The following is a 23,224-nucleotide window of genomic DNA, read 5'->3' on the forward strand; positions in this document are numbered from 1 at the left end:
AGTGTGTGTGTGTGTGTGTGTGTGTGTGAGTGAAGGTCGGCTGTGTGTGTGTGTGTGTGTGAGTGAAGGTCGGCTGTGTGTGTGTGTGTGTGAGTGAGTGAAGATCAGCTGTGTATGTGTGTGTGTGTGTGAGAGTGAAGGTCGGCTGTGTGTGTGTGTGTGTGTGTGTGAGTGAAGGTCAGCTGTGTGTGTGTGTGTGTGTGTGAGTGAAGGTCGGCTGTGTGTGTGTGTGTGAAGGTCGGCTGTATGAAGGCCAGCCCACACATGTCTTGCTGCATCAGAGAAGGAATGGACCTGACAGGCTTCCTGTCCAACCCTTTGTTTCTCCCTAAATGAGACTCAGGCTGCTGGGAGGCCAGGAGCTGGGCGCTGACCCTAGCAGCTCCCCTGGCCCCACCCCAGTTCGTGCAGTCGACCTTCAGCAGCCCTGCCAGGGTGCCCCCCCTCCCCTGGCAGCTCCTCCCATTTACTTCCCTGGGGGTTCTGACTTTCTCAGTGCTGCTCCTATGGGGGTATGTACCGCTGTGTGCACTTCACAGATGAGGAAACGGAGGCTCGAGGGTACAGTAGTGCAGCTGGGACTGAATCCCAGCCAGGTCTGGTCTGACCCCACCCTGAAGGTTTCCATTCTTCCCAGTCTTCTTAGAAATAGGATCCAATATTCCTAGGCTTCCTGAGGGCGAGGGGGTGTGGGGGTGGGGATGTGTGCTTGTGGCCTTCACAAGCCCTTTTCTCTCTAAGAAAGAAACTTAAATTCTGTTTTATGATTTGTTGTTACAAAGATCAGTGTATGTTAGAGCATTTACTTTCACTCAGAAGTTCCTTTTTTCCCCTTCTGATTGTGAAAAGAAACTAAGGCAGCTTTGTGAGCCCCTGGCATCGTGCCCCCTGCCCTGTGGAGAAGTTGGTCTGGGGAGGGCCAGGAGGCCCCCATGGAGAAGCTGGACCCCAACTGTGTTAGGTTCCACAGTGAGACTCGCCCTAGTGCTCCCAGGGCAGAGGAGTTGTGTGGGTACCTGAGTGTCACCCCCTCACCCTCGGCTCCCACCCTCACTGTGCAGTGAGAGAACAGAACAAAATGTTTGCACATCTTATGCCTGATCAGAGTCTTGTATCCACAGTATATCAAGAACTGTCACAACAATAAAAAAAAATCTTCAATTTAAAAAAAATGGGCAAAGGACATGAACACACATTTCTCTGAAAAAGCTATACAGATGGCTGACAAGCAATGTCATTAGGGAAATGCAAATCAAAACCACAAAGTGATACCGCTTCATACCCATTAGGGTGGTTATTATAAAAAAATATATAGGAAATAAATATTGGTGAGGATGTAGAGAGATCGGAACTCTTGTCCACTGCTTGTGGGAATGTAAAAATGCAGCTGCTTTGGAAAGCTGGTGACCAGTGCCACAAAAAGCAGTTACCATATGACTCAGCAGTTAAATTGCTAGATAAATATCAGAGAACTGGAAACACGGCCACGGTAGCGTTCATCATAGCCAAGAAGGGGGGACGACCCAAATAGCCAAAAGCCGATGAATGGATGAACAGAATATGATCTGCTCATGCAATGGGATGCTATCCAGTTAGAAAAAAGAATGAAACAGTAACACAGCATGGATGAGCCTTAACATTATATCAAGTGAGAGAAGCCAGGCAGAAAATGACATATTGTGTGATTCCATTTATATGAAATATCCAGAAAATGCAAATCCACTGAGACAAAAAGTACATCAGTGGTTGTCAGGGGGGAAGGGGAATGGGAAGTGACTGTATTAATGGGTACAGTGTTTCTTTTTGAGGTGATAAAGTTCTAGAATCTGGAGATTTATGGCAATGAAGTTTAAAGGGAAGTCTACAGGGCTTATGTTATATGGAAAGCATAAGCTTTTCTGATAAAAGAGTTTGAGCAACGCCTGCCTGCCCCTCCCTTCTTCCTAGCTTGAGTGAGAACATGATGCCTGGGGCCACAGCAGTCATCTTGCGGCAACGAGAAAAACGCCGAGAGGGAGTTCCCTGGTTGCCTAATGGTTAGGACTCTGTGCTTTTACTGCCCTGGCCGGGGGTCAGTCCCTGGTCGGGAACGGTAATTGTGCAAGCTGTAAGGTATGGCAAAAAAAAAAAGGTCAAGAGAATCTGAGAGACATGGACCCTAATGTCATTTCACGAAACCCATACCAGCAGCCATCCTTCTCCAGAATTCCCGTAAATGAAAAACCCTTCTTGTTTAAAACAAAAACAACCTCCCCCAAAAAAAACCCCACCAAAACAAAACTCCCTAAACTGTACATTTTAAAGGGACATCTTAGGTTATGTGAATTATATCTTAATTTTAAAAATATAGGGAATTATCTGGAGAAGGAAATGGCAACCCACTCCAGTGTTCTTGCCCGTGGACGGAGGAGCCTGGGGGGCTGTGGTCCATGGGGTCGCAAAGAGTTGGATACGACTGAGCGACTAACCCACTGTAGGGAATTCCCTGGTGGTCCGGTGGTTAGGACTTAGCACTTCCACTGCCTGCGTTCAATCCCTAGGCAGGGAACTAAAATTCCTCAAGCTGAGTAGTGTGGCCAAAAAAATTAATGAAAAATTTTAAAAGAATTTAAAAAAGAAAAAAAAAAATGTATTAGTGAGAACCCAAAGGAGTGATGTAAGCAGGCCCTCGCCAGCTCTAGGATCAAAGGAACTAAGGGAGGATGTGGCCTTGTGAAGGGAGGGCAGGACCACTGGGCCCTGAGGAGCTAGAGCTGCCCCCTTCCTTCCCGGGGTGGGGATGGAAGGCCAGAGGGAGGCTCCTGGTACGAGGGGTGCAGGAATCTCTGGCATGTGGCCCTCCTCCCCACTCCTCCCCAAGGCTGGGGGTCTGGGTGGGACCCAAACTCTGACACGGGCCTCTGGGGTGACCTGGCCGGCATCCCGGGGGTCCAGGGGCCTCTCTCAGCCCCGGCCTGCCCCTGCCCAGAGCCCTGCCCAGCCTCCTCCCTGGGGTGGGCTGGGAGGCGGAGTGGGGGTGCTTCTACATTTTCAGGTCTTTCCAGCCCTTGGCCAGCGGGGCAGCCTGACTAACCAGCTCCTCCAGGCCCACACTGTGTGGGGAGGGGCGCGGCCCGAGGCGGCCAGACCGGCCCCAGGCTGTGGGTGTGGAAGCAGGCCGGTGGGCTGCAGGCGTGCTGCAGGCCGTCATGGGGCTCCCCGCCAGGCAGCCTCGCCCCTGGCTGCTGCTCTTGGTGGTGCTGGGCTGGCCCCAGCCCTGCCTCAGCCTGGGTAAGTGGGGGTCCCAGGAGGGGTGCACCCCGCCAGACCCTAGGGGCTGGGGCACCTGCTGGAGTGATTAGACCTGGGAGCACCCCCCAGCCCCCAGCAACCGGGAGAGGCAGCCCCAGGGGCAGTGGGCCCTGGACCCTCAAGCCTGTCTCCATGGCCCCAGAGCTCATCCCCTACACGCCGCGGATAACCGCCTGGGACCTGGAAGGGAAGGTCACGGCCACCACGTTTTCCCTGGAGCAGCCGCGCTGTGTGCTGGACGGGCACTCTGGTGCCGCCGACACCATCTGGCTGGTGGTGGCCTTCAGCAACGGTAGGTCCCAGTGCAGGTCTGGGGCCTGGGGTGATGGGTGGGTCTGAGGACAGCTCCAGGGCCCTGGGAGCCCCTCTCAACTGGGTGTGAATGGGGAGTTCGGGCTTTATCCTGCGGGGGATCTGAGAGGTGACACCTGATTTGTGTCTGGAGGGGCCCTCTGAGCTTTGAGGCGTGGAGGGCGCGGGCTATGGAGTGGACGGCCTGTCTCCTCCTGCGCTCCGGCCCCAGCTGTCTGTGCCTCCCTTCTGCAGCCTCCAGGGTCTTCCAGAACCCCCAGACACTGGCTGAGATCCCAGCCTCCCCACGGCTGCTGACCGACGGCCACTACATGACGCTGCCCCTGACCATGGGCCAGCTGCCCTGTGAGGACCCTGCGGGCGGCAGCGGGCGCGCCCCGGTGCTTAGGGTGGGCAATGACGCCGGCTGCCTTGCTGACCTCCATCAGCCTCGCTACTGCAACGCCCCGCTCCCGGGCCCCGGACCTTACAGGTGAGTCGCCTGACCTGAAACCTGGAAGGGAGCTGTACTGGGCGAGGGAGGGTGGGGGTGGGGTTCTGGGACCAGGGCTGCCCCCCAGCCCCCAACCCCCACCCCCGCCCCCGTCTCCGCCCAAGCCTCTGTCCTGGCCCCGCCCCTTCCTGGCTGCAGGCCGAGCAAGCCCCTCCCCTTCTCCAGCCTTGGTTTCTTCCTGTGTGGGCTCCGACCTCCTGGAGGGGCAGGTGGCCTCCACGAGGTGGGCATCACAGAGCCGGTGGGGGATGTGAAGGGATCTGCAGGCCCCAGCTTGGGGTGGGAGGGGAATGCTGCAGACCGCCCCTTCCACAGGTGGGTCGGGCAGGAAAGTCAGCTTGGGGCTGAGGATGGAACCGGGGTGGGAGAGCAGGGGTCCAGGGAGCGAGGGGACAAGGCCAGACATCCTCAGGGTGACCGAGTGCAGCTGGGGGAACCGGCAGGGGCCACAGGGACGGCGGGGCAGGGTGTAGCCGCCTTCCACGCCCGCACCCCTCACCCTCTCACCCACTGGCCACTCCTGCGCGTCCTCGCGGCCGCCAGAGCCGGCTCCCGTCAATCCAGGTGCCGGCCTGCCTGGATCCCAGAGCTCCCCACCCCGAACAAAGATACAACTCGAGTTCTGTGCGGTGCCCTCGGAACTCAGCCTGCCCGCTCCCCTGATCCTGGTCTCTGAGCACGCCCTGAGCACACCTCTCCCTCCTGGCCTTTGCCTGGGGTGCCTGCCCCTATCGGGGGGCCTTCCAAGACCTCACAGACTCCACACAGCCAGCAGTTCTCCTCTGGAGAACAGGGATTGAGGCCTCATGCACCCTTGTGAGCCACCCTGAGGCCCCCTGTATGCGGCATTTAGTCACAGGGACCCCTGAACCAGAGTGTCTGAAGAGCGGCTGTTCAGACAGTTGAGGGCTGGTGGCAGAGATTGCTGTGGCCAGAGAGGTCTCGGGGTACTTAGCACAGGGTCTCCCCTCCTCTGAACATGAAAGACCCACAGCCTGGCCATCAAGAGCTGCCTGGGGCCTGGCCGAGGCAGGGGCCTTGCCCAGAGCAGTCGAGGTGCGGAGCCTCACCCATGGTCCTCTTCCCCAGGGTGAAATTCCTGCTGATGAACTCCAGCGGCTCACCCCAGGCCGAGACGAGGTGGTCTGACCCCATCACTCTCCACCAAGGTAGCGCGGAGGGCCGGGCGCTCCAGCTGCAGTGTGCCCTGTGGACCGGCCAACCTTGGCACCCTGGTCATGCTCATCCGGCCCCTTCCCCGGCTGCCATGGGACAGGGGCCCCCGAGTCAGAATCCAAGTCCAGGCCACCCCCTAAATAGAACCTCCCGTTAGAGGGTGGGGTACTGGGTCAGCCCCATGGGCAGAGACACTGGCTCTGTCCACCCCAAAATATTTGCCAACCCTCGGATGCCCTAGGCTGTAGCCCCACCATGGACAGAAATAGTATGCCCCTCTTTCAGGGAGCCAACCCCGTGCCGGGTGGAGGAGAGGGGCCAGGGCAAGAAGGAGGCTGGGCCGTGGTCCTGGGAAGCCTGCTCTCAGCAGAGCGCCAAGGATCAGCAGTTCAGCAGACCAAGAAAACTGCATGTCAAAGGCTGAGTGTCCCATGAGGGGGTGCCTGGGAGACAGGCTGAAGAGGCTGGGGTGGGGGTGGGGGGACCTTGTCACGTGAAGGCCTTGGATGCCAGGCTCCAGGGGGCAGGGCAGCACCCAGTCAGTCCTGAACTCTGCTGCTGCCCTGCCTGCCGCAGGTGGTGGGAACAGTCGGTAGGTGAGACCAAGGCAGAGGCTGGCGTGACGGGTGGTCCGGGCTGGCAGAGCACAAGTGCCCCAGTGGTGAGGGACAGATGAGCGGGCTCAGGAGGCTGGCTGGGGACATGAGGCAGTCAGCATGGTGGGGAGGTGACCGCCCTGGGGTCCGAGGGCAGCCTCTGAAAGCTGCTGTGTGTGCAGGGAAGTCCCCGGGCTCCATCGACACATGGCCGGGGCGGCGGAGTGGAGACATGATCGTTATCACCTCCATCCTGTCTTCTCTGGCTGGCCTCCTGCTCCTGGCCTTCCTGGCAGCCTCCAGCGTGCGCTTGTGAGTGGCGACCCCCAGACGGCCCCTCGCCCACCCGGAGCCCCCGCTCTCTCTCTGGCCCAGCACCTTCTGGAAGCCCTTCGGGAGCCCTGTGGTTTTGAGTTGGGTGGTGCCCCTTCCAGCGATGTGCAGGGGATTTCTGCCCTGAGTGTCTCTCTTCTAGGAGCTCAGGGAGGTGGTCCAGCAGGTCCTCTGATGACAGGTTCATAGACGGGGCCACCTCGCTCTGCCTGCGTCCTTTTCCCTGACCGGCTTTCTCTCCAGTGAGCCCTTGGTTGTTTCAATGAACTGATATCCAGGGAGCCAGGGTGGCCACCTGGAGGAGGCAGGCCTCCAGCTGGCCCTCCCAGGGAGGAAAGGGACATCAGAGACTGCAGGAGGAGGGCTGTGGGAACTCGGCAGCCCGCTCCACCCAGCAGGGACACAGCCTGTCTCCCTATCCCTGTCCAGCTCCAGCCTGTGGTGGCCGGAGGAGGCCCCGGAGCAGCTGCGGATCGGCTCCTTCATGGGGAAGCGCTACATGACCCACCACATCCCGCCTAGCGAGGCGGCCACCCTGCCGGTGGGCTGCGAGCCCGGCCTGGAACGCTTCCCCAGCCTCAGCCCCTAGCTCAGCCCACCTGGCTGGGGCTGGGGCAGTGGGGGCCTGGGGGGTGAGTGCACATGTATGTGCATGTGTGTGTATGTGTGTGTGTCCCGCATTGCACCTCCGGCCCTGCCTGAAATCCCACCGCTAGCAGCCCTGCCTTGGGCTTTCTCATTTCCCCCGCCTCCAGGCTGTTGGGGGAGGGTTGTGGTCAGGCCGGGCATCCAGCCCCCAATGCCATCTGCCTCGAGCGAGGCTGGAGGTCATGTGGACACACTGCCTGAAAGGAGGCTTCCAGGCCCCAGGAGGAGGACTTCAGTGGGGCTGGGCTGGGCTGAGCCCATCATGGGGTACGTGAGGCCTCCATCTGTCCCTCTGTCCTATCCACCGGCGGCCGGGGCTGCAGTGAGGCCTTCGGAGGTGCCTCCATCGTCCCTGGACGTGGGCCACCTCTCTGAGGGTGGCCCTCACTGGCTGAAAGGTCAGACAGTATAGATCGCTGTGACGATCCGGCTACCACTTATAACCTCCTTGCACATGCAGATAGCACACACACTCATGCACTCACTCCCATTCCACAAGCATTTATTGAACGCCTGCTGCATGCCACACACACAGTGTTAGACATGTGTGCCCCACGCAGGGCCCGCCGCTGTTCTTGGGGCACTCACTCACTGCTCTGAGCCTCAGATGACCATGTGTCCTGATGCGACCTGTTACTCTTGGGGGGGCTATCACCCCCTCGGACTGTCACGCACCCTCGGGCTCACACTCCTGAGACGATCTTCCCCGATGGACTCTCCGGTCCGGTAGCCAGCCAGCCCTTCATCACCCAGGAGGAGCTACTTTATCCAGCGTCCATCCGCCAGCAAGGCCGGTGATTCCCACCGTGGACACAAGGGGGCGCCGTGGCGCCGCGGCTGCCGAGTCCCGCGCGTGCGCACGTCTGTGCACAGCTGAGCGTCCCGCCGCTGGACCCGACGTCTCACAGCGGCCGCCACGCAGCTGGGTCTCTGGAGGTCACGGCTCCAGTTTCCACCTCAGCCAAGCCAGAGGATGAGCAGTCACACTGTCGTTTGAGGATCAACGGTGTGTCGTCCAACTGCACAGCTGTCATCGTTTTCTGGATGGAAAAACAGGCTCAGTGATTTGCGCACGATCCACTGTCCCCGCACCCCGTGTCCCCCCGCCGCTCCCAGGCCCTTCTAAGCCTGACCGTGGCTCCCAGCATACAGGCCGCCCCGAGGAGGGCGCCAAGCGAGGAACTCTACCCCCGCTCCCCTGACTTTGAAGATGAATAAATGCAGTCTGGCTCCTCCATCCCAGTGGTGCCCGCGCTGGATCTGGAAGAGGAGCGGTTATACGCGTTGCCCAGCCTGGCTCCGCCCTGTGCAGCCTGTCCCCTGCACCAGCTCGGGCGCTGCCCCGAGCCTGTCTTCTTGATTGCTAACCCTAACTATGCATCAGGATGCCCCCATCTCCTGATGGCCCCAGGGAAATCTACCCCCAATGGGGCCAGGAAACCCACCACTAACGCAGGTGGGTTTAGCAGTACTCCTTCCCAGGTAAACGCTTCATGGGAGTTTGTTTTCAAAACCCATGCACCCCTGGTCCCCGTGGTCTGTCTCCCACCCTGCCTGCATCCTCATCAGCCACAAGACCTGCTCTCGGTGCAGTTGGGAGCTCAGGCCCTGGTGTCCTGGGTGACACCTGGCCATGAGAACCAGCCCCATCAGACTGCTACTTTTGGAATTCTGCTGCCGTAGAGCCCAGGATCCTCTTGGATTCTTGGAATTGTTGTTTAGTCGTTCAGTTGTGTCTGACTCTTTGCAACTCCATGGACTATAGCCCGCTAGGCTCCTCCGTCCATGGGATTCTCCAGGCAAGAATACTAGAGTGGGTTGCCGTTTCCCTCTCCAGGGGATCTTCCCGACCCAGGGATTGAATCCGTGTCTCCTGCTTTGGCAGCCGATTCTTCGCTTCCAAGCCATCTGAGGCTCATTCTTAGAATTGGAAAAGGGTTAAAAGTTGGGCCTGCGCCATGCCAGCTATCGCCAGTGGAGCCCAACTCCCACGGTCCCTCCCAGTCCTGGCCCCAATATCAGACAACAAGGCCCTTAAGACCCAGGATGCCTGGCTTGGGGCCTGCCCAGGAAAGAAGTGATAGTGAGAAAGAGGGATCCACTGGTGTTTGCTGAGTGAAAAGATGAACAAACCTGCCCAAAGATGGAGGATCAGCCAGGAGCAGGAATTGCCTCTGGCTCTTGCATGTCCCGGGGTCCTTTGGTGGCTGGTTAGTGCCAAAATCTTGGCGGATTCAGAGTCCTGTGATGTCCCATGCATCCCTGGGGCCGCCACTCACTTCCAAACAGCGTCTCTGAGCCCCTCTGAGAAGCTGCTCTCATCGAGGCCACTTGGGGCTTGACTGTGGAGACGACCTCTAAACAGACATTGCAGCGTGGTGAGTGAAGACTGGGCAGGGGAGGCAACTGACCCCACCTGATGGTCAAGGGGACTAACTAGGGTGAGACGCTTCTCAGGAGGCAAATGGAAGTCAAGACAGAGGAAAGGAGGAGGGAAGGAGAAAGAGTGGAACAAGGGGAGATCAGGTGTAAATAGTCATGCCTTGTGGTGGCGCAGGTGGTTCCTGGGGCCACGGCAGCAGGGCCGGGGGGCCAGGAGCCCGGTAAGAGGGAGGGTGACCTGGTCTTCCAGGCATATGGAATCAGCCCTGAGCCAGGGCAGACGAAGCAGGTTGGAGAGGAAGAGGTGGATTCTAGAAATATCTGGGAGGTGATTAGAGGAATCCGGCACTTCTTAGACATGGGAGACAAGCCATAAGGGAGAGATGTGCTTGGGTATCTTTCCTTCATTAAAAAAAAAAAATTATTTATCTGGCTGTGTCAGGTCTTAGTTGTAGCTTAGTTGCCCCACGGCATGTGGAATCTTACTTAGTTCCTCAACCAGGGTTCAAACCCATGTCCCCTGCATTAGAAGGAAGATTCTTTTTTTTTTAAATCTTTCTTTTTTAATTTTTAAATTATGAAAATATAGTAACACATTTACAGGAGGCATGGAAAATACAGAACAAAGTTACTTATAGTTCCACTTAATTACCGTTGTTTTAGGTAGATAAATTAAGATGTTTAGTTGGAATGTCAATATCAAACTCTCAGAAATTAATAGAATGAAAGTACAAAGAAGCAGAAGCATATAGCAGACCTGAAAAGCACTGTGAACCAATTCGACATAATTAAAGTTTATACAAGAAGGCAGATTCTTAACCACTGGACCACCAGGGAAGTCCCTCCTGTGCCCAGGTTTCTGATCTGGGGATGGGTATGAATGCAGAATGGGGCCCCTTATGTTCTGAAAATGGACCTGTCACCCCAGCCTTAGAGCTGATCCCCAGAAAAAGGGGGTTCTGGGAACGTCATTGTAGGTGAGTGAATCCACAAGAACACTAACAAATTGTTAGTATTTTACAAAGATGGAAGCCAGGCCTGGTCAGCAGAAGGCCACCCAGTGAGCCTACTGGGCTGTGGGCATGCTGCCCTAGAGCAGGCGTGCCCGGGCATCACGGAGTCCACACGGAGTTGGGGCCGCAGGCCCGGTCATCACCAGCCCAGGCACCATCACGCTAGGCCCTGGGGAGCTGTGCTGGGGCCTTCTGCCTCAGAGTCACGCTCGAGAGGGTCACCAGCTAGACCACGAGGGCCAGCTCGTGACAGCCTGGAGCAGGGCGCCTGGTGAGAACCGCATTGTGGAGAATCTCTTTATTAAATGATGTTTTCCATTTTCTCCAGGGCTGTACTTGGGGAAGTACCTCCAAATCCATTGGCCCATCACATAATGGCTCAGTGGTTAAAAACAAGTTCATTGTGAAGAAGGAAAAAACAGCAGTGATTGTGGGGGCGATGACTCACAGATGACTCATTGGGCCAAAAATCAAAGGCAGCAGAATGACAGCAGGTAGAAACCGGCCAGCACCCCTCCCTCCCTCTCACCCTTGGGGTTCACTTTATTCCTCTCACCTCTGAAGCATCCGTTTCTCTCCATCTGGGAGTTCCCAGAACTCCCTGCAGTCCCCCGGGCCCACCACCCCGGTTTCTTGATGGGGTGTCAGCAGCCGTCCCTTTGCTGGTCTCTCCACGTCTGCATCCCTGCTCCCCAGCCCCGTTTTCCTCCCAGCATCCAGAGAACTCGATGATACACTTAATGGTGTCATACCTTTGCTCCCCCGTCAGAGGTTTCCTCCCTGTGAGAGCAGGTCTTCTCATTCGTGAGGCCCCAGGGTCCATCCCTTGCTCCCTGAATTTATGCCTCTGTTAGCCCCTCCTCCTGTCCTGCCACGGGGCCTTTGCACTTGTTTTTCCCTCGATGGAGACCATGCCTCCACTCCAGGCACTCCTCTAGATCGCTCCTCAGCTCCATTCACGCTTCCTCAGGGAAGCCCTTCCTGACCCCTCAGCTCTCCTAGAGCCGTGTTCTTTTCTCCTAAGCATCTTTTCTTTCCATTTTGTAATCAGACATTTAAAACGGTGAGCTTTTGTGTCTCCTCCGCTAAACCCTCAACCCTAGGATGGCAGGGACCACATGTGCTTTGCTCACCAGGGCGCCCCCTAGAGCTAGCACAGTGCCTGGCTCCCAGTAGGTGTGTAATACATATTTGTTGCCTGAATGTTTTATAAAAGACAAATAGCCCTTCACACCAGCCAGAATGGGCTGGCCAGGGCACCCGCTTCTTTGTCTGGTGTGGATGCCCTGGCTGCCTGGCACACCCCACCCTCTGGGTGCTGCAGGGGGAGGTGCAGATACACCCAACTATGGGGGGCTTCCCGAGTGGGGGTGAGGGGGCCGAGCTCGAGCAGAGACGTCATTTGGGTAGTGCTGGCTGGTGGGGGGCACGTAGCAGTAGGAAAGCCGTGTCCCGGACGTAAGAAGGGCGTTGCAGGAGGCAGTCAGAACAGCAACCGTCTGTCACGCCCGGGAAGGTGCCAGGCCCCAGGCACTGGGGGAACACGAGGAGCTCCTGTTTGGCTTTCTGGTGCCTGTGTGCCAAGCTGCTTCACTTGTGTCCGACTCTTTGTGACCCCATGGACTGTAGCCTGCCAGGCTCCTCTGTCCATGAGAATTCTCCAGGCAAGAATGCTGGAGTCGGTTACCATGCCCTCCTCCAGGGGAATCTTCCCGACCCAGGGATCGAACCCATGTCTCCAGTGGCTCCTGCATTGCAGGCAGATTCTTTACCACTGAGCCACGGGGGAAGCCCGTTCCTGTTTGGCTTTTCGCTCACGGAAATGAAAGAATTTCCCTTCATGTTGGAGTGCCTTGGAGCCTTGTTGGGGTTTGTGACTCTCTGCCTCCTAGGAAGGGCCCTAGGGCTGGTATCCCATCCTAAGGGCCAGTTCATTGGTGCCTCTGGAGGATGGCGACTCAAGCACTTTCTGCAGAGCGCTGCCCGTTCCCCACCACCCCGCCCCGCCCCGCCGTCCTTAGGAGGAAGCTGGAAGGCAGGGAGGGCACGTCCAGCTCTGGCCTGCCCAGCCCGCTGCCTCCTGGGTTCCCTGGGGCCCCTCCCGTCCTGCCCACAGCAGCCTGGGGAGCCGCCAGGGCCCTGGTAGAGGGCAGGGCGGGCACCACCTTCTCGGGATGGGCCAGCGTGAAACAGGAGCAGATGGACAGAGCCACACCCCGCTGCTCACTCTGCAGCCCAGCCACCCCACCCACCCCCACCCGTCCCCTCGGAAGGGGGGAGGGGCAGCTGCTGGGCAGGACAACAGGTCCAGGGACCCAGCCCAGAGGCCCTCCAGGCCACGCAGAGGGAGGGTCAGATCCAATCCCACTCACGGTGGGGACTGGGGAGCGGGCCACTACAGATGGAACCGTATTCCTCCAAATTCCTACGCTGAAGCCTCAGCGTGTGGCTGTTTAATTAGTTCCCTCGACTGGCATGGAACCTGTGCTCCCTGCAGTGAAACTGCCCAGTCCTAACCGCTGGGCCTACAGGGGGCTTCCAGAGTGTGGCCGTATTTGGAGAGAGGGTCTTTAAAGAGATAATGAAGTTAAGAGGTAATTAAGTCCTTGAGGGTGGGGACGTGACCCCCATCGGACTGGTCCCCTTATAAGAAGAGATTAGGATGCAGAGACACCGGGCTGCCGCAGGGGACAGACCAGGTGAGGAGGCAGGAAGGGGATGAGCCAAGGAGAGAGGTCCAGAAAACTCCAGCCCTGCCCATGTGATCTTGGCCTTCCGGCCTCCAGAACCAGGAGAATGTAAAGGTCTGCTGTTAAGCTACCTGGTCTGGGGCGTTCTGCCCTGGCGGCTGGAGCAGACTGATCCACCCACCCTTACAGTGTTGGGGACGTGAGCCAGGCAAGGGGCCGTGGTGAGAGCTGCAGGAACAGCATGTGCAGAAGTTAGGAGGCAGGAAGGGCCAGGCTCACGCTGGCCCCTTGACCCAGCTTTCCTGGCCTCCTCCCCTCCTCCCCAGGGCCTGCTGCAGCCGTGTCCTGGCCCTCTCTCCACTGCCCACCACTGCTCCCAGCCTGGACCTCTAGGGACAGGAGCCCAGGGGTCACCCTTGATTCCTCCTCCTCTGGGTGAGCCCCGCAGGCAGCCCTGCCCCCCTCTGCTGGCCTCAGTCTCCCCTCCCCCATCAGATGAGTGACCATCTCTAAGCTCCTTCAGCACGGACACTCCAGTCCCCACCTCCCCGAAACCCCACTCCCTGTGGGGTGTCGCAGGCTGAAGTTACCCCGGGAAGAAGGCGTCGCCCCTGACAACCATTCTTCTCCCCGACTTGGACCTCTCCCTACTGAGGGACAGAGAAGAATGCCCCATTAATCATCCTGGCCTCTCCCTCCAAGTCCTCGGCCCCCCTCCTCCGCTCCCCAGTGGAGGTGGCCCAAGGCCTCCACGCGTTGTTTCATGGAAGCGTCAGGCTCAGCTTCGCCCTCCAGTCCCTGTGCCTTGTCTGAGCCCTGAATCTAGGCAGCCAGGGCGGTGGGAGAGCCCTCGGGGCAGGGGGTGGGAGGGCGCTGGGGGCTGGGGCTGGGGAATGGGCTGAGAGTGGGCTCGGGTCATCAGACATCTCTGAGAGCCCCACCCTGTCCCATGAGTCACCCCAAAGGTACATGGCCAGGTAGGTCCTAGGGAACAGACTATTCCCCAGGGCTAGGTGTGTCCCACCTCCCCCCCAGCCCTCCCCGGCTCCCCCAGGCATTCTGGTCCCCATCCCCTTCACACCAGCTCGCCTGCAGCAGCCCCAGTTTGAATGCAGGGCCAAGGGGACTCCTCAGGCCCTGTGGGTCTAGGAAGGAGGACTGGGTCTGGGGGACAGATGAAGCTGGCTGGTGCCCCAGAGTGGGCTGTGGGGAGGATCGCCCCGGGTACATATGGGAACTTGACCTGGATCAAGTGAAAAGGGGCATTGAGGGTTGCCCATGTCTGTGGCTTGTGATTACAAATAACATTTCAGGGACTTCCCTGGTGGTCCAGGGGTTAAGAATCCGCCTTGCAATGCAGGAGCCGTGGGTTTGATCCCTGGTTGGAAAACTAAAGTCCTACAGGCTGTGGAGCAGCTAAGCCCTCACACTGCATCTAAAGCCCGTGTGTCTCAACTACTGAGCCCACAAGCCGCAGCTAGAGAGTCTCTGGGATGCAATGGAAGATCCCGCTTGATTCAGTGAAGACTCGACACAGCTAAACAGATAATATTTTTTGAAAATAGCATTTCAAATCAGTAGAAATAGAACTGATTTTTCAGTATTTTTTTCAATATTTGCAATTTTTTTTGGGGGGTTTCATTACATAGGCATGATTGATTAAACCATTGGCAGTTGATGATTAATCTAACCTCCAGCCCCTCTCCCCTCTCCAGAGGTTGGGGGATGAAGCTGCAAATTTAATCCTTTAATCACGTGGCTGGTTCCCTTGGCAACCAGCCCCCATCCTGTGATTATCTAGGGGCTTTCCAAAATCATAGCAACATAAACTCAGGTGTGGTTGAAAGGGGCTTGTTATAGAAAAACAAACACACACCCATTTCACCTTTATCACTTCGGCGCTCTTTCAGGGAACCAAGGATGCTGCTTTATGTGCTGCGCGCTGGGGACCATGAAGACCTTAATACACATCACTGCAGCCACAGGTAACGGACACAAAGACACATACCAAACTGAGGACAGTTGATGCCTTAGGGAGCACAGAAATAGGATAGAGAAAGGCGGAAAGAGATTAGAAAAAAAAAGCAAGACCTTGTGCAGAGCAGTAACGCGGGGGCCACAGACTGAGAGAGATGCATAGTCCTTTGCTCCTACGGCCCCTGGGTTAAACACAGATGAGAAGGGGGCCAATTTCCAACCCCACCACTGCCCGTTCACAGGGCCGAGGAGGCTCCTCTCCCTGTGGGGGCCCAGCGTTCTCATCTGTGTGATGAGATTAATAATCAGGCCTGCCTGCCTGCCTGCTTCTGGGATCTGAGAAGATGAGTGGATGGGCAAGAATGTACTTTTGAAAGGTTGAAGCCGGCTCCTCCCGTGTTATGATGGCCGCTTTCAGCTGCCTTTCAGAAGAATAAAAAAAGAGGAAAAACGTAAATCTATATACTTATATTACTGCACATTATATTAAAATGTTACATGTAAGTGTAATATATACAGTATAAAAGTATATATTTATACATACTTTCTGTAAGTATACATATATATGTAAGTATAAGTTTTATATACATATAGATATATATTATATATACATATAGGTACATATTGATGTATAGAGAGTAACTTAGTGTATATATATATATATATATATATATATATATACACACTGTGCTTCGTCGCTTTAGTCGTGTCCGACTCTTTGCAACCCCGTGAACTGCAACCCCAAGCCCGCCAGACTCCTCTATCTGTGGGGATTCTCCAGGCAAGAATACTGGAGTGGCTTGCCAGTTCCTCCTCCAGGGGATCTTCCCAACCCAGGGATCGAACCCGAATCTCCTGCACCTCCTGCATTGCAGGCAGATTCTTTACCACTGAGCAACCAGGGAAGCATATACGTGTATACTGTGCACACATACATACTATACTCTCCCATAGTGTGTACACACACACACACACACACACACACACACACACACAGGAGAGGCTTGAGAGCAAGTGTAGCAAAATGTTAGCAGTTGTTGAATCTGGGTGGGGACTGTATGTAAGGGCATTCTTTGTTCTGTATACTTCCAACTTTCCTAGGTGTGACCTGTTCTGTAATAACAGGCTGGCGAGATACAGATGCTTTTCCGGGGCTGGGTCTGCCCGGGACTTGCCGGCTGGGCCCCCTCTGGACCAGCTTGTGTCCCCCTCTCTCCTGCCTCCGAGCCCAGCAGCACTGGTCATGTCCTCTGAGAGGCCCACACCCCTGCTTCAAAGTACATGAGTGACCTCCGTGTCCCATGGCTAAACATCAGCCACAGGATAACCTGCATCTGAAGCCCATCCGTGTAACCCGCAACACACTGAAGTGGCTGCTTTGTGGAGGCCCCCTGTGCCAGAGCCAGGAGCCCACCCCCTCCACCGCGCCATCCTGTGGGGAGGGAGGGGTGGTTCCTGCCTCCAGAAGCTTCCAGCGGGAGGAGGGCCAGGTCCAGAGATGCACTTGATGTAACAATACATTTTATTGCAACGGTTATATAATAAGATGGAGGTACATGTCAGGTGCTGTGGAGGGCATTAAGAAGAGGCACCAAGGCCAATCAGGGGAGTTTCTGGTGATGCCAGACCCTGGGGTAGGTAGGGCCGAAGGACGAGAGTTCGCTGGGCATGCAAGGCAGCGAGGGCCCTCCAGGAAGAGCCTGGCCTGAGCCAAGACACAGAGGCGCGAGGCCTTGGAAGAGGGTGTCTCAGCACCTTTTGGTTGAGGCTCCCCATGAACACCTGGACTCCCCCAACCTTGTCTGCCTCCCCTCCCCCTTTAAATATTTTTTTAAAATATTTATTCATTTATTTGGCTGTGCCAGGTCTTACTTGTAGCATTCGGGATCTTTACTTGCCTCATATGGTACCTAGCTCCTGGATCAGAGATCAAACCTAGGCCCCTCCCTGCATTGGGAGCACAGAGTCCTAGCCACTGGACCACCTGGGAAATCCTGTTCCCTGAGTTTTCCACTCTGGTTTTGGCCCCCAGTTCCCCGGGAGCTGGGCTTCCCTGGTGGTAAAGAATCTGCCTGCTAATGCAGCAGACCCAGGTTCGATCCCTGGGTCGGGAAGATTCCCTGGAGGAGGAAATGGTAACTCACTCAGGTATTTTTGCCTGGAGAATCCCATGGACAGAGGAGCCTGGAGGGCTACAGTTCATGGGGTCGCAAAGAGTCAGACATGACTGAGCAACTAACACTTCCTTGAGGCCGAGTCAATCACTGGTGAAATACAGTAATGTTCAATCCTGCAAAGTCTAGAACCATTTACTAGCAAGTCCAAGTAAACAGCTGGTCGAAAAAAGTCTACCAGGTAATATACTGTGGGTGGGAATAGTTCCCTTTTTTGAAGTCCACTGCAATAAACAATTTGCGCACTCTAAGTGTTTTGGGAAAGAAAGATAGTTCAGGTGGGCTGGCAATCAAAGAGATTGTGTATTTGATTATATAGAGATATAAATCAAATGCGTTACAATGACTAAAGAATATAATTAATTGTTTTTTAAAATTCAAATGTCCCCCAAAGGAGTTTGAGTTTTAAGAGGGTGGCTCTGGTCAGGTGTGGAGCCGGACCGAGGAGGGTGCCCGTGCCTGGAGCAGAGAACCCCGTGAGGGGCTGCTCCTCCAGTCCAGGTGAGAAGTGATCGGTACATGCTCTGCCCACTAGCCCTGGGCCCCAGCCGAGAACCTTCTGTCTGGAGGAGGGATTGTCCTGCTCTAGCAGTGGCCAGGGATGGAGAAAGCAGAGAGAAGGTCACCTGGATGAGGAGAGGAGGGAGGGTGATGTGGGGGAGCCCCCTCCCGGGGCCAGGCAGCAGGGGTGCAGCAGGGAGTGCCCTAAGTGCCCCCAGGCTTGCCTTGGGGGTCATCCTCCAATTCTGGGGTCTGCCCCGGCTGGCTGGGTGATCTCAGACAAGCCCCGCTCCCCTTTCTGAGCCTCGTCCAGGACATGAGGATTACTCCCTCCCACACAGGGTGGCCATGGGGAGCCCTGTGTGCCAGGTTGGAGGACTGTTTGGACGAGGAGATGCCACGGGCCCTGGAAGGACTGCCCCTGGGGCCGCCTGGACCCCAGGGCTGCCGCCCCCTCCCGGGGCCCCTCGCTGTCTAGGCCCTCCTGGAGTGGGGCTGGGGTGTCCGGGCTGGTCTGGCAGCACAGCAGCTAATTATTCTGTTCAGACCCCTCCCTGGCGATGCCAAATCCTCGGGGCCAACAGATTCAGCCCCTAAACCCGTCCGACCAGTTGTCTGGGAGAAGGGGGCGCCTGGGAGGGGCAGCAGGAGGTGCCAGAAGCAGCCGCCCCATCACAGCACAGGGAGCGGAGCCTCTGGGGCTCTGGATGCTGCAGACAGACCTTCGGACAGACAGACGGTTGGACGCTTGTTCTGGCCATGGGGCTTGGCAGGGGACAGTCTCCGCTGCTGATGGCACTGGTGCCGCTGCTGACCTGCCTCCAGACGGGGATGAGCCTGGGTGAGTGAGGGTCGGGGCAGGGCAGGGGTGGGGTAGGGAGGGGGTGGTGCCCACCCCGCTTCAGGCTTCCGGAGGACAGAGCCCACCTCCCCTAGATGCCTCCTGAGTCTGAGTTCTGAGTCCTGAGTCCTGAGTCTGGGGCTGGGTCCCAGGTGGGTCAGGGGAGACAGCCCACCAGAAGAGATCACACGGCAGACACCTGTCCCCCTGCCCCCCAAGACAGGGGAGCAAGGAACGCCTCCTCCCTCTCTTTGGGCTTCTCATCCCTGTGTCTCCTGAGTCCAGCTTCACCGAGTGGCTTCCCTCCTTCCCCTCCTCCCTGTCCCCAGGAAAGCTTTAAAGAAGACTTCAGGGGACTTCCCTGATGGTTCAGTGGTTAAGACTCTGTGTTTCCACTGCAGAGGGTGCAGCTTGACCCCTGGTTGGGGAACTAAGATCCTGCATAGCGTGGCCAAAAAAAAATTTTTTTAATTAAAAAAAATTAAAAGAAGTCTTTAAGGATAACGTTCCAAAAAGAAGCTCTGCAAGGGAGCGACCGGCATTGTTCACTGTCAGGCTCTTAAACTGGAAGAACTTAGAGACGCAGCCCCCGACCCCCATTTCTGCCGCTATGTGCCTTTCCCCAAGCACGAACATTAAGTACCTGCTGTGTGCAGGGTGCCCTGGGCCTCAGTGTTAGAGCCGGGAGCTCTGAGAGGGGAAGGTTCAAGCCTTGAACCTTTGGGGCTGAACTGTATGTAATAGAAATGAATCATATTGAAATGAACTGAAGCAAAAGAGGAAGAGGGTTTGGAAACTTCCCTAAAGCCCATCTCATCTTTCTGCAGCTCAGGGGGCGCTCTGGCCACAGGGGCCCCGGAGAGGAATTAGGGGTTCTGAGCTCTCTGAGCAGAGCCTGAAGTGTGGACAGGGCTGTTGGGGGCTGAGAAGGGGCCAAGTTCCCGAAGGGGAGGAAGTCTTGAGGAGGGCGGGAGGTGCAGAGCTCTAGGTGAGGAGGAGAGGTCACCCTGCGCTCTGAGCCAGGACCCGTCCCCATGTCTGGGCCTGGGGTCTTCCTGTGTCACCACCGCTCCCCCCACCAAGCCATTCACTCCTCCCATCAAACAAACCACCCTGGACCATGTGGGTGGAGCTGGGGAGCTGGAGAGGTGGGTAAACTGAGGCCTGGAGAGTGTCAGAGCTCAAGGTCACGGGGCTCTGCCAGAGTCCAGCCTAGGGTTCAGGCTTGGGCTCAGGCTCCCCCATATCTGAGTCTCACTCCAGCAAGACCTAAGATGCCTTTCCCAGAACTGACTCTGCAACTGGGGGAGGGGTCTCCTGAGCCTCCCCTGCCCTGCGCTTCACTGATACCCCGGTGACCCAAGGAGGCAAGGCCTCCCCCGGACCTCCCATGGTGCCCACCCCTAGTAGGTTCCCAAGGCAGGGGCCAGGGGCTGGATAGAGTTGCCAAGAAGCCCTCCTGATTATTGCCTGATTAGAAATCCCAGGAAAAGCCCTAACTCCCCCCTCAGACTGGGGCTTCCAGGACCATGACTCCCCCATCAGACTGGGGCTTCCAGGACCATGCCTCCCCCATCAGACTGGGGCTTCCAGGACCATGAGCCCCCAGACTAGGCTGTGGGGAGTTGGTCATCGTGTTGAGCCTCTTTTCTCTGCCCCCACCCGGCCCAGAGCACATCAGCTACGTGCCTCAGCTCTCGAGCGCCACCCTGGGAGGGAGGCTCACCCAGTCCACCTTCACGCTGGAGCAGCCGCGGGGCCAGTTCAGCCACCCCAGCATCTCCGACTCTGACGCCATCTGGCTGGTGGTGGCCCACAGCAACGGTGGGTGCTGCCGAGGCCTCACTTTTCCCTCCGTGAAATGGGCAGGCGGGCCTGGGGGGAGCAGGGGGTAGGTGAATGTGGCCACCCCCACCGTCTGACCCTCACTGCCACCCTCAGCCACCCAGAAGTTCATGGCCCCTCAGAAGGTGGAGGACACCCCGGTCCCTGCCGACTTCCCCCAGGGAGGCTACTACCTCACGCTAAGGGCCAGCCGGGCTCTCTACCCGGGCGGCCAGCCCAGCAACCAGCTCTGGGTCCTGCGCGTCGGCAATGATACCCGCTGCTCCCCAAGGACAAGAGGCTGCAACCACCCACTGCCGGGCCCCGGCCCCTACCGGTGAGCAGCCGGGCCAGGGCGGGGGTGGACGGCTCCTGACTGTGTCCAGACCTGAGCCCGGGTGCCTGGGAGCCTGGCTCCAGTTCTGCCAATGGCAGGAGGGGACCAGGGAGGCTGCAGTGAATTGTCCCGTCTTCTTGAGCAGAGTCCCCCGCACACACACTTGAGCCCCCACCCCGTGGGCCACCTGGACCACATGGGCGGGGTCTCCCCATCCAGGCCTCTGGGCCCCATCTCATCTCATTCAGGACTTGATTCACTGATGTTCTGTGCTGGGGGACCTAGCCCACTCCACACAGTCCCAAGTGAGGACAGAGGGTCCCAGATAGGGCAGGCCATGCACCCAAGGCCACACAGCGGGGACAGTCACAACTGAGATCAGAGCCCCTTCCGGCGGACTCTAAGGCCGTGCTTTTAGCTCCAGGCTGTTCCCCTCAGGTCCTGGGAATCAGGGAGACAGACCGACAGGCACCAGGGTGGGAGGGTTTCAGGTCCCGGGGACTCCCCCCCCTCAATGCTGGATCTCCTGTTCAGAGTGAAGTTCCTGGTGATGAGTGACAGAGGACCCACGGCTGAGACAGAGTGGTCCAGTGAGACCCGCCTGCAGCAAGGTATGCGGCCAGGTGTGCAGGTCCAACACGAGGCCTGGGGGCTCTTGCGGACTTGGGGTGGGCTGGGAGGAACGGGCCACACAGAACTCCTCTCCCAGCCTGTGCCCCCGCCCCATCCTTTCCCGGCTGGGCTGGGAGACTGTTGGTCTGGGGGCTGTTCCAGGTCCCCCTTCTCAGGTCGGATCTTTTTCCTCCCTTCCTGCCCTACCCACCTGTGGCACTCGCCTTGCGCCCTCAGCCGAGGTACTCCAGGCTGCCCCAGGGCCCCAGACCGCGGGCACTGTGGTCATCATTGCCATCCTGTCCGTCCTGCTGGCCATCCTCCTGGCTGCCCTCCTCACCCTGCTCATCTTCACCTGGTAAGTGGACAGGGTAGAGACTCCCCTGGGAGGGTGGGGTCCCTGACCTGGGCCGCCTCTTCCCTTCCCCTTGATCCAGGCCTCCAACTCTGCTCCACATTGCTAGCTATGCTGGAGAGGTTTTCCCTGAAGCCCAAACAGGGGTAACAGTTATTGATCAAAGGATCCCCAGTGTTCTAGAGCCGGTGTGCACATTGACCCCTGCCTCCCTCCTCCCTCTGCCTGCCTGACACCCGCTGATGGGTGGGGCCGGTGGGTGGGGCCACATTTTCTGAGCGGACACCATCTTCCCCCTGGTGGCAAGAGCTGGAATTGCACGTTGGGGCCCAGAGCAGACGGTCCGGGTGGATGGAAGTGAATTGTTTTTCCTCTAAACGCTGAGCTTTGACTTGAGCGCTCAAGGCTTCACTCAGAACTCAGATGCTGAGGCCTGGTGAAGAAAGCGGTGTCCACAAGGCTTCCTAGAGGAGAGGGACATCTGGTCCCTAAAGAGAATTTGGAGAGGAGGGGGAGGGAAGCAGGTGGGGAGGGTCTGGGGGCCAAGAGTTGCCACAAAGGCCTAGGCCTTGATTCAAGGCTGAGCTGTATCCTGAAGGCCAGAGAGAGCCCGGTTTTGATCAGGGGAAACGCAGATGCTGTTGTGGAGGCATCCTGGGTGTGGGGAATGGAGGAGACCATGGGGGCAGAGTCGTGACAAAGAGCGGGAAGACAGAGCTGCGTTTGCTGAGATTTAGGGGCACAGTGCTCCAGGCTCTAAGCCATGGCCATCAGATTTCAATCGGGCTGTCCATTCACCGTCCTCTCCCTCTCTCCTCTGCCCTCCACGCCCCTCAGGTACGACACTTGCGGGAGCACGCCCATCTCCGGCCCAGGGGAGCTGGTGTTCGTGAGAAAATATGATACCCACCACATGTCCAGGCCTTCAGCCGTGGGGGCCTCCTGAGGGCCTCCAGGGGGGGCCCCTGGTGCAGGCTGGGGGCCCACCCTGCTGCTTCAGAGCCCGAGGAGAGAGTGTTTCTAACTAAGGGGGAGGGGAGGGTATCCTTAGCCCAAAGCTTGGGCCTGTCCCTATCAGGAATAAATGTCCCCAACAGCCCCCTGAGTGGCTGGGTCGTGGTACACCTCGGGGGTCTCCCTGCGTGCCTGTCCCAGCCCCTCTCAGGAGGACACAGCATCAGGGGGGAGCCCAGGGGTCTTAGGCCAGCCGAGCCATCAGGGCAGTGAGGATGCATCCTCTGATCCCGTTAGGTCTCGTGAGGCTCACCTGCCCTACTGGGGGCCTCCTCTCTGTGGCCTGTCCTCCTGCCTGGAGGACTCGGAGCTTCTAGGCTTCACCCCCACTTCTGTGCTTGCTCTGGGTGGGGGCACGGAAGTGTGTGTAATTCCTTGGAGATGCCTGGGTTCAGATTGGGGCCCCAAACCCCATGCAGGGCACCAAGCGTCTGTCGTCATCCACTCTATTCTGGGCCAAGAATAGACCCAGGCGGAGCTCTGTCCTCACATCGCCCGGCGCTGTGGGGGGCAGGGGAGGGCAGCCAGCCAGCACAAGAGGTGGAGGGAACGCAGAGGAGAGGGCTTCCTGGAGAAGGGGGCTGAACTGTGCCAGGTGGCCCCAAGGAAGGGACCCAGGTGGGAGCAACCGAGCTTGCAAAGGCCTGGAAGCCAC

The 23,224-nt window shown here is 57.6% G+C and overlaps 2 protein-coding genes across 3 annotated transcripts; both read left to right on the forward strand.

Annotated features, from left to right (window-relative positions):
* The first annotated feature begins 29 nt into the window (after positions 1–29).
* On the forward strand, positions 30–8,086 carry UPK3B (uroplakin 3B). Its single transcript, XM_020868978.2, has 6 exons — positions 30–3,270; positions 3,434–3,583; positions 3,838–4,075; positions 5,186–5,265; positions 6,051–6,180; positions 6,631–8,086. Exons 1-6 carry the CDS (start codon positions 3,189–3,191, stop codon positions 6,788–6,790), a joined length of 840 nt encoding a protein of 279 aa, XP_020724637.2. The 5' UTR covers positions 30–3,188; the 3' UTR covers positions 6,791–8,086.
* UPK3BL2 (uroplakin 3B like 2) lies at positions 7,736–22,653 on the forward strand. 2 transcript variants are annotated; one of them, XM_070460253.1, is made up of 7 exons: positions 7,736–9,227; positions 14,845–14,919; positions 20,099–20,251; positions 20,369–20,588; positions 21,123–21,199; positions 21,438–21,558; positions 22,393–22,653. In XM_070460253.1, the coding sequence occupies exons 2-7, from the start codon at positions 14,865–14,867 to the stop codon at positions 22,499–22,501; spliced, it is 735 nt and encodes a 244-aa protein (XP_070316354.1). In that variant the 5' UTR covers positions 7,736–9,227; positions 14,845–14,864; the 3' UTR covers positions 22,502–22,653. The 2 variants fall into 2 exon arrangements, with proteins under 2 accessions (XP_070316354.1, XP_020724651.2); XM_020868992.2 differs by lacking the exons at positions 7,736–9,227; positions 14,845–14,919 and adding an exon at positions 17,801–18,427.
* The last annotated feature ends 571 nt before the right edge of the window (positions 22,654–23,224 follow it).

The sequence above is a fragment of the Odocoileus virginianus genome, chromosome 33 (genome assembly GCF_023699985.2).
Source record: "Odocoileus virginianus isolate 20LAN1187 ecotype Illinois chromosome 33, Ovbor_1.2, whole genome shotgun sequence".
NCBI classification, from domain to species: Eukaryota; Metazoa; Chordata; class Mammalia; order Artiodactyla; family Cervidae; genus Odocoileus; species Odocoileus virginianus.

Bases quoted from the DNA above. Each gene is read 5' to 3' on its own strand.
- UPK3B (XM_020868978.2), top strand. From the start codon at position 3,189: ATGGGGCTCCCCGCCAGGCAGCCTCGCCCCTGGCTGCTGCTCTTGGTG. The intron at 3,271-3,433 runs GTAAGTGGGGGT...CCATGGCCCCAG, and splicing joins CCAGCCCTGCCTCAGCCTGG to AGCTCATCCCCTACACGCCG. The intron at 4,076-5,185 runs GTGAGTCGCCTG...CCTCTTCCCCAG, and splicing joins CCGGGCCCCGGACCTTACAG to GGTGAAATTCCTGCTGATGA.
- UPK3BL2 (XM_020868992.2), top strand. From the start codon at position 18,346: ATGGGGCTTGGCAGGGGACAGTCTCCGCTGCTGATGGCACTGGTGCCG. The intron at 21,200-21,437 runs GTATGCGGCCAG...TTGCGCCCTCAG, and splicing joins TGAGACCCGCCTGCAGCAAG to CCGAGGTACTCCAGGCTGCC. The intron at 21,559-22,392 runs GTAAGTGGACAG...CACGCCCCTCAG, and splicing joins ACCCTGCTCATCTTCACCTG to GTACGACACTTGCGGGAGCA.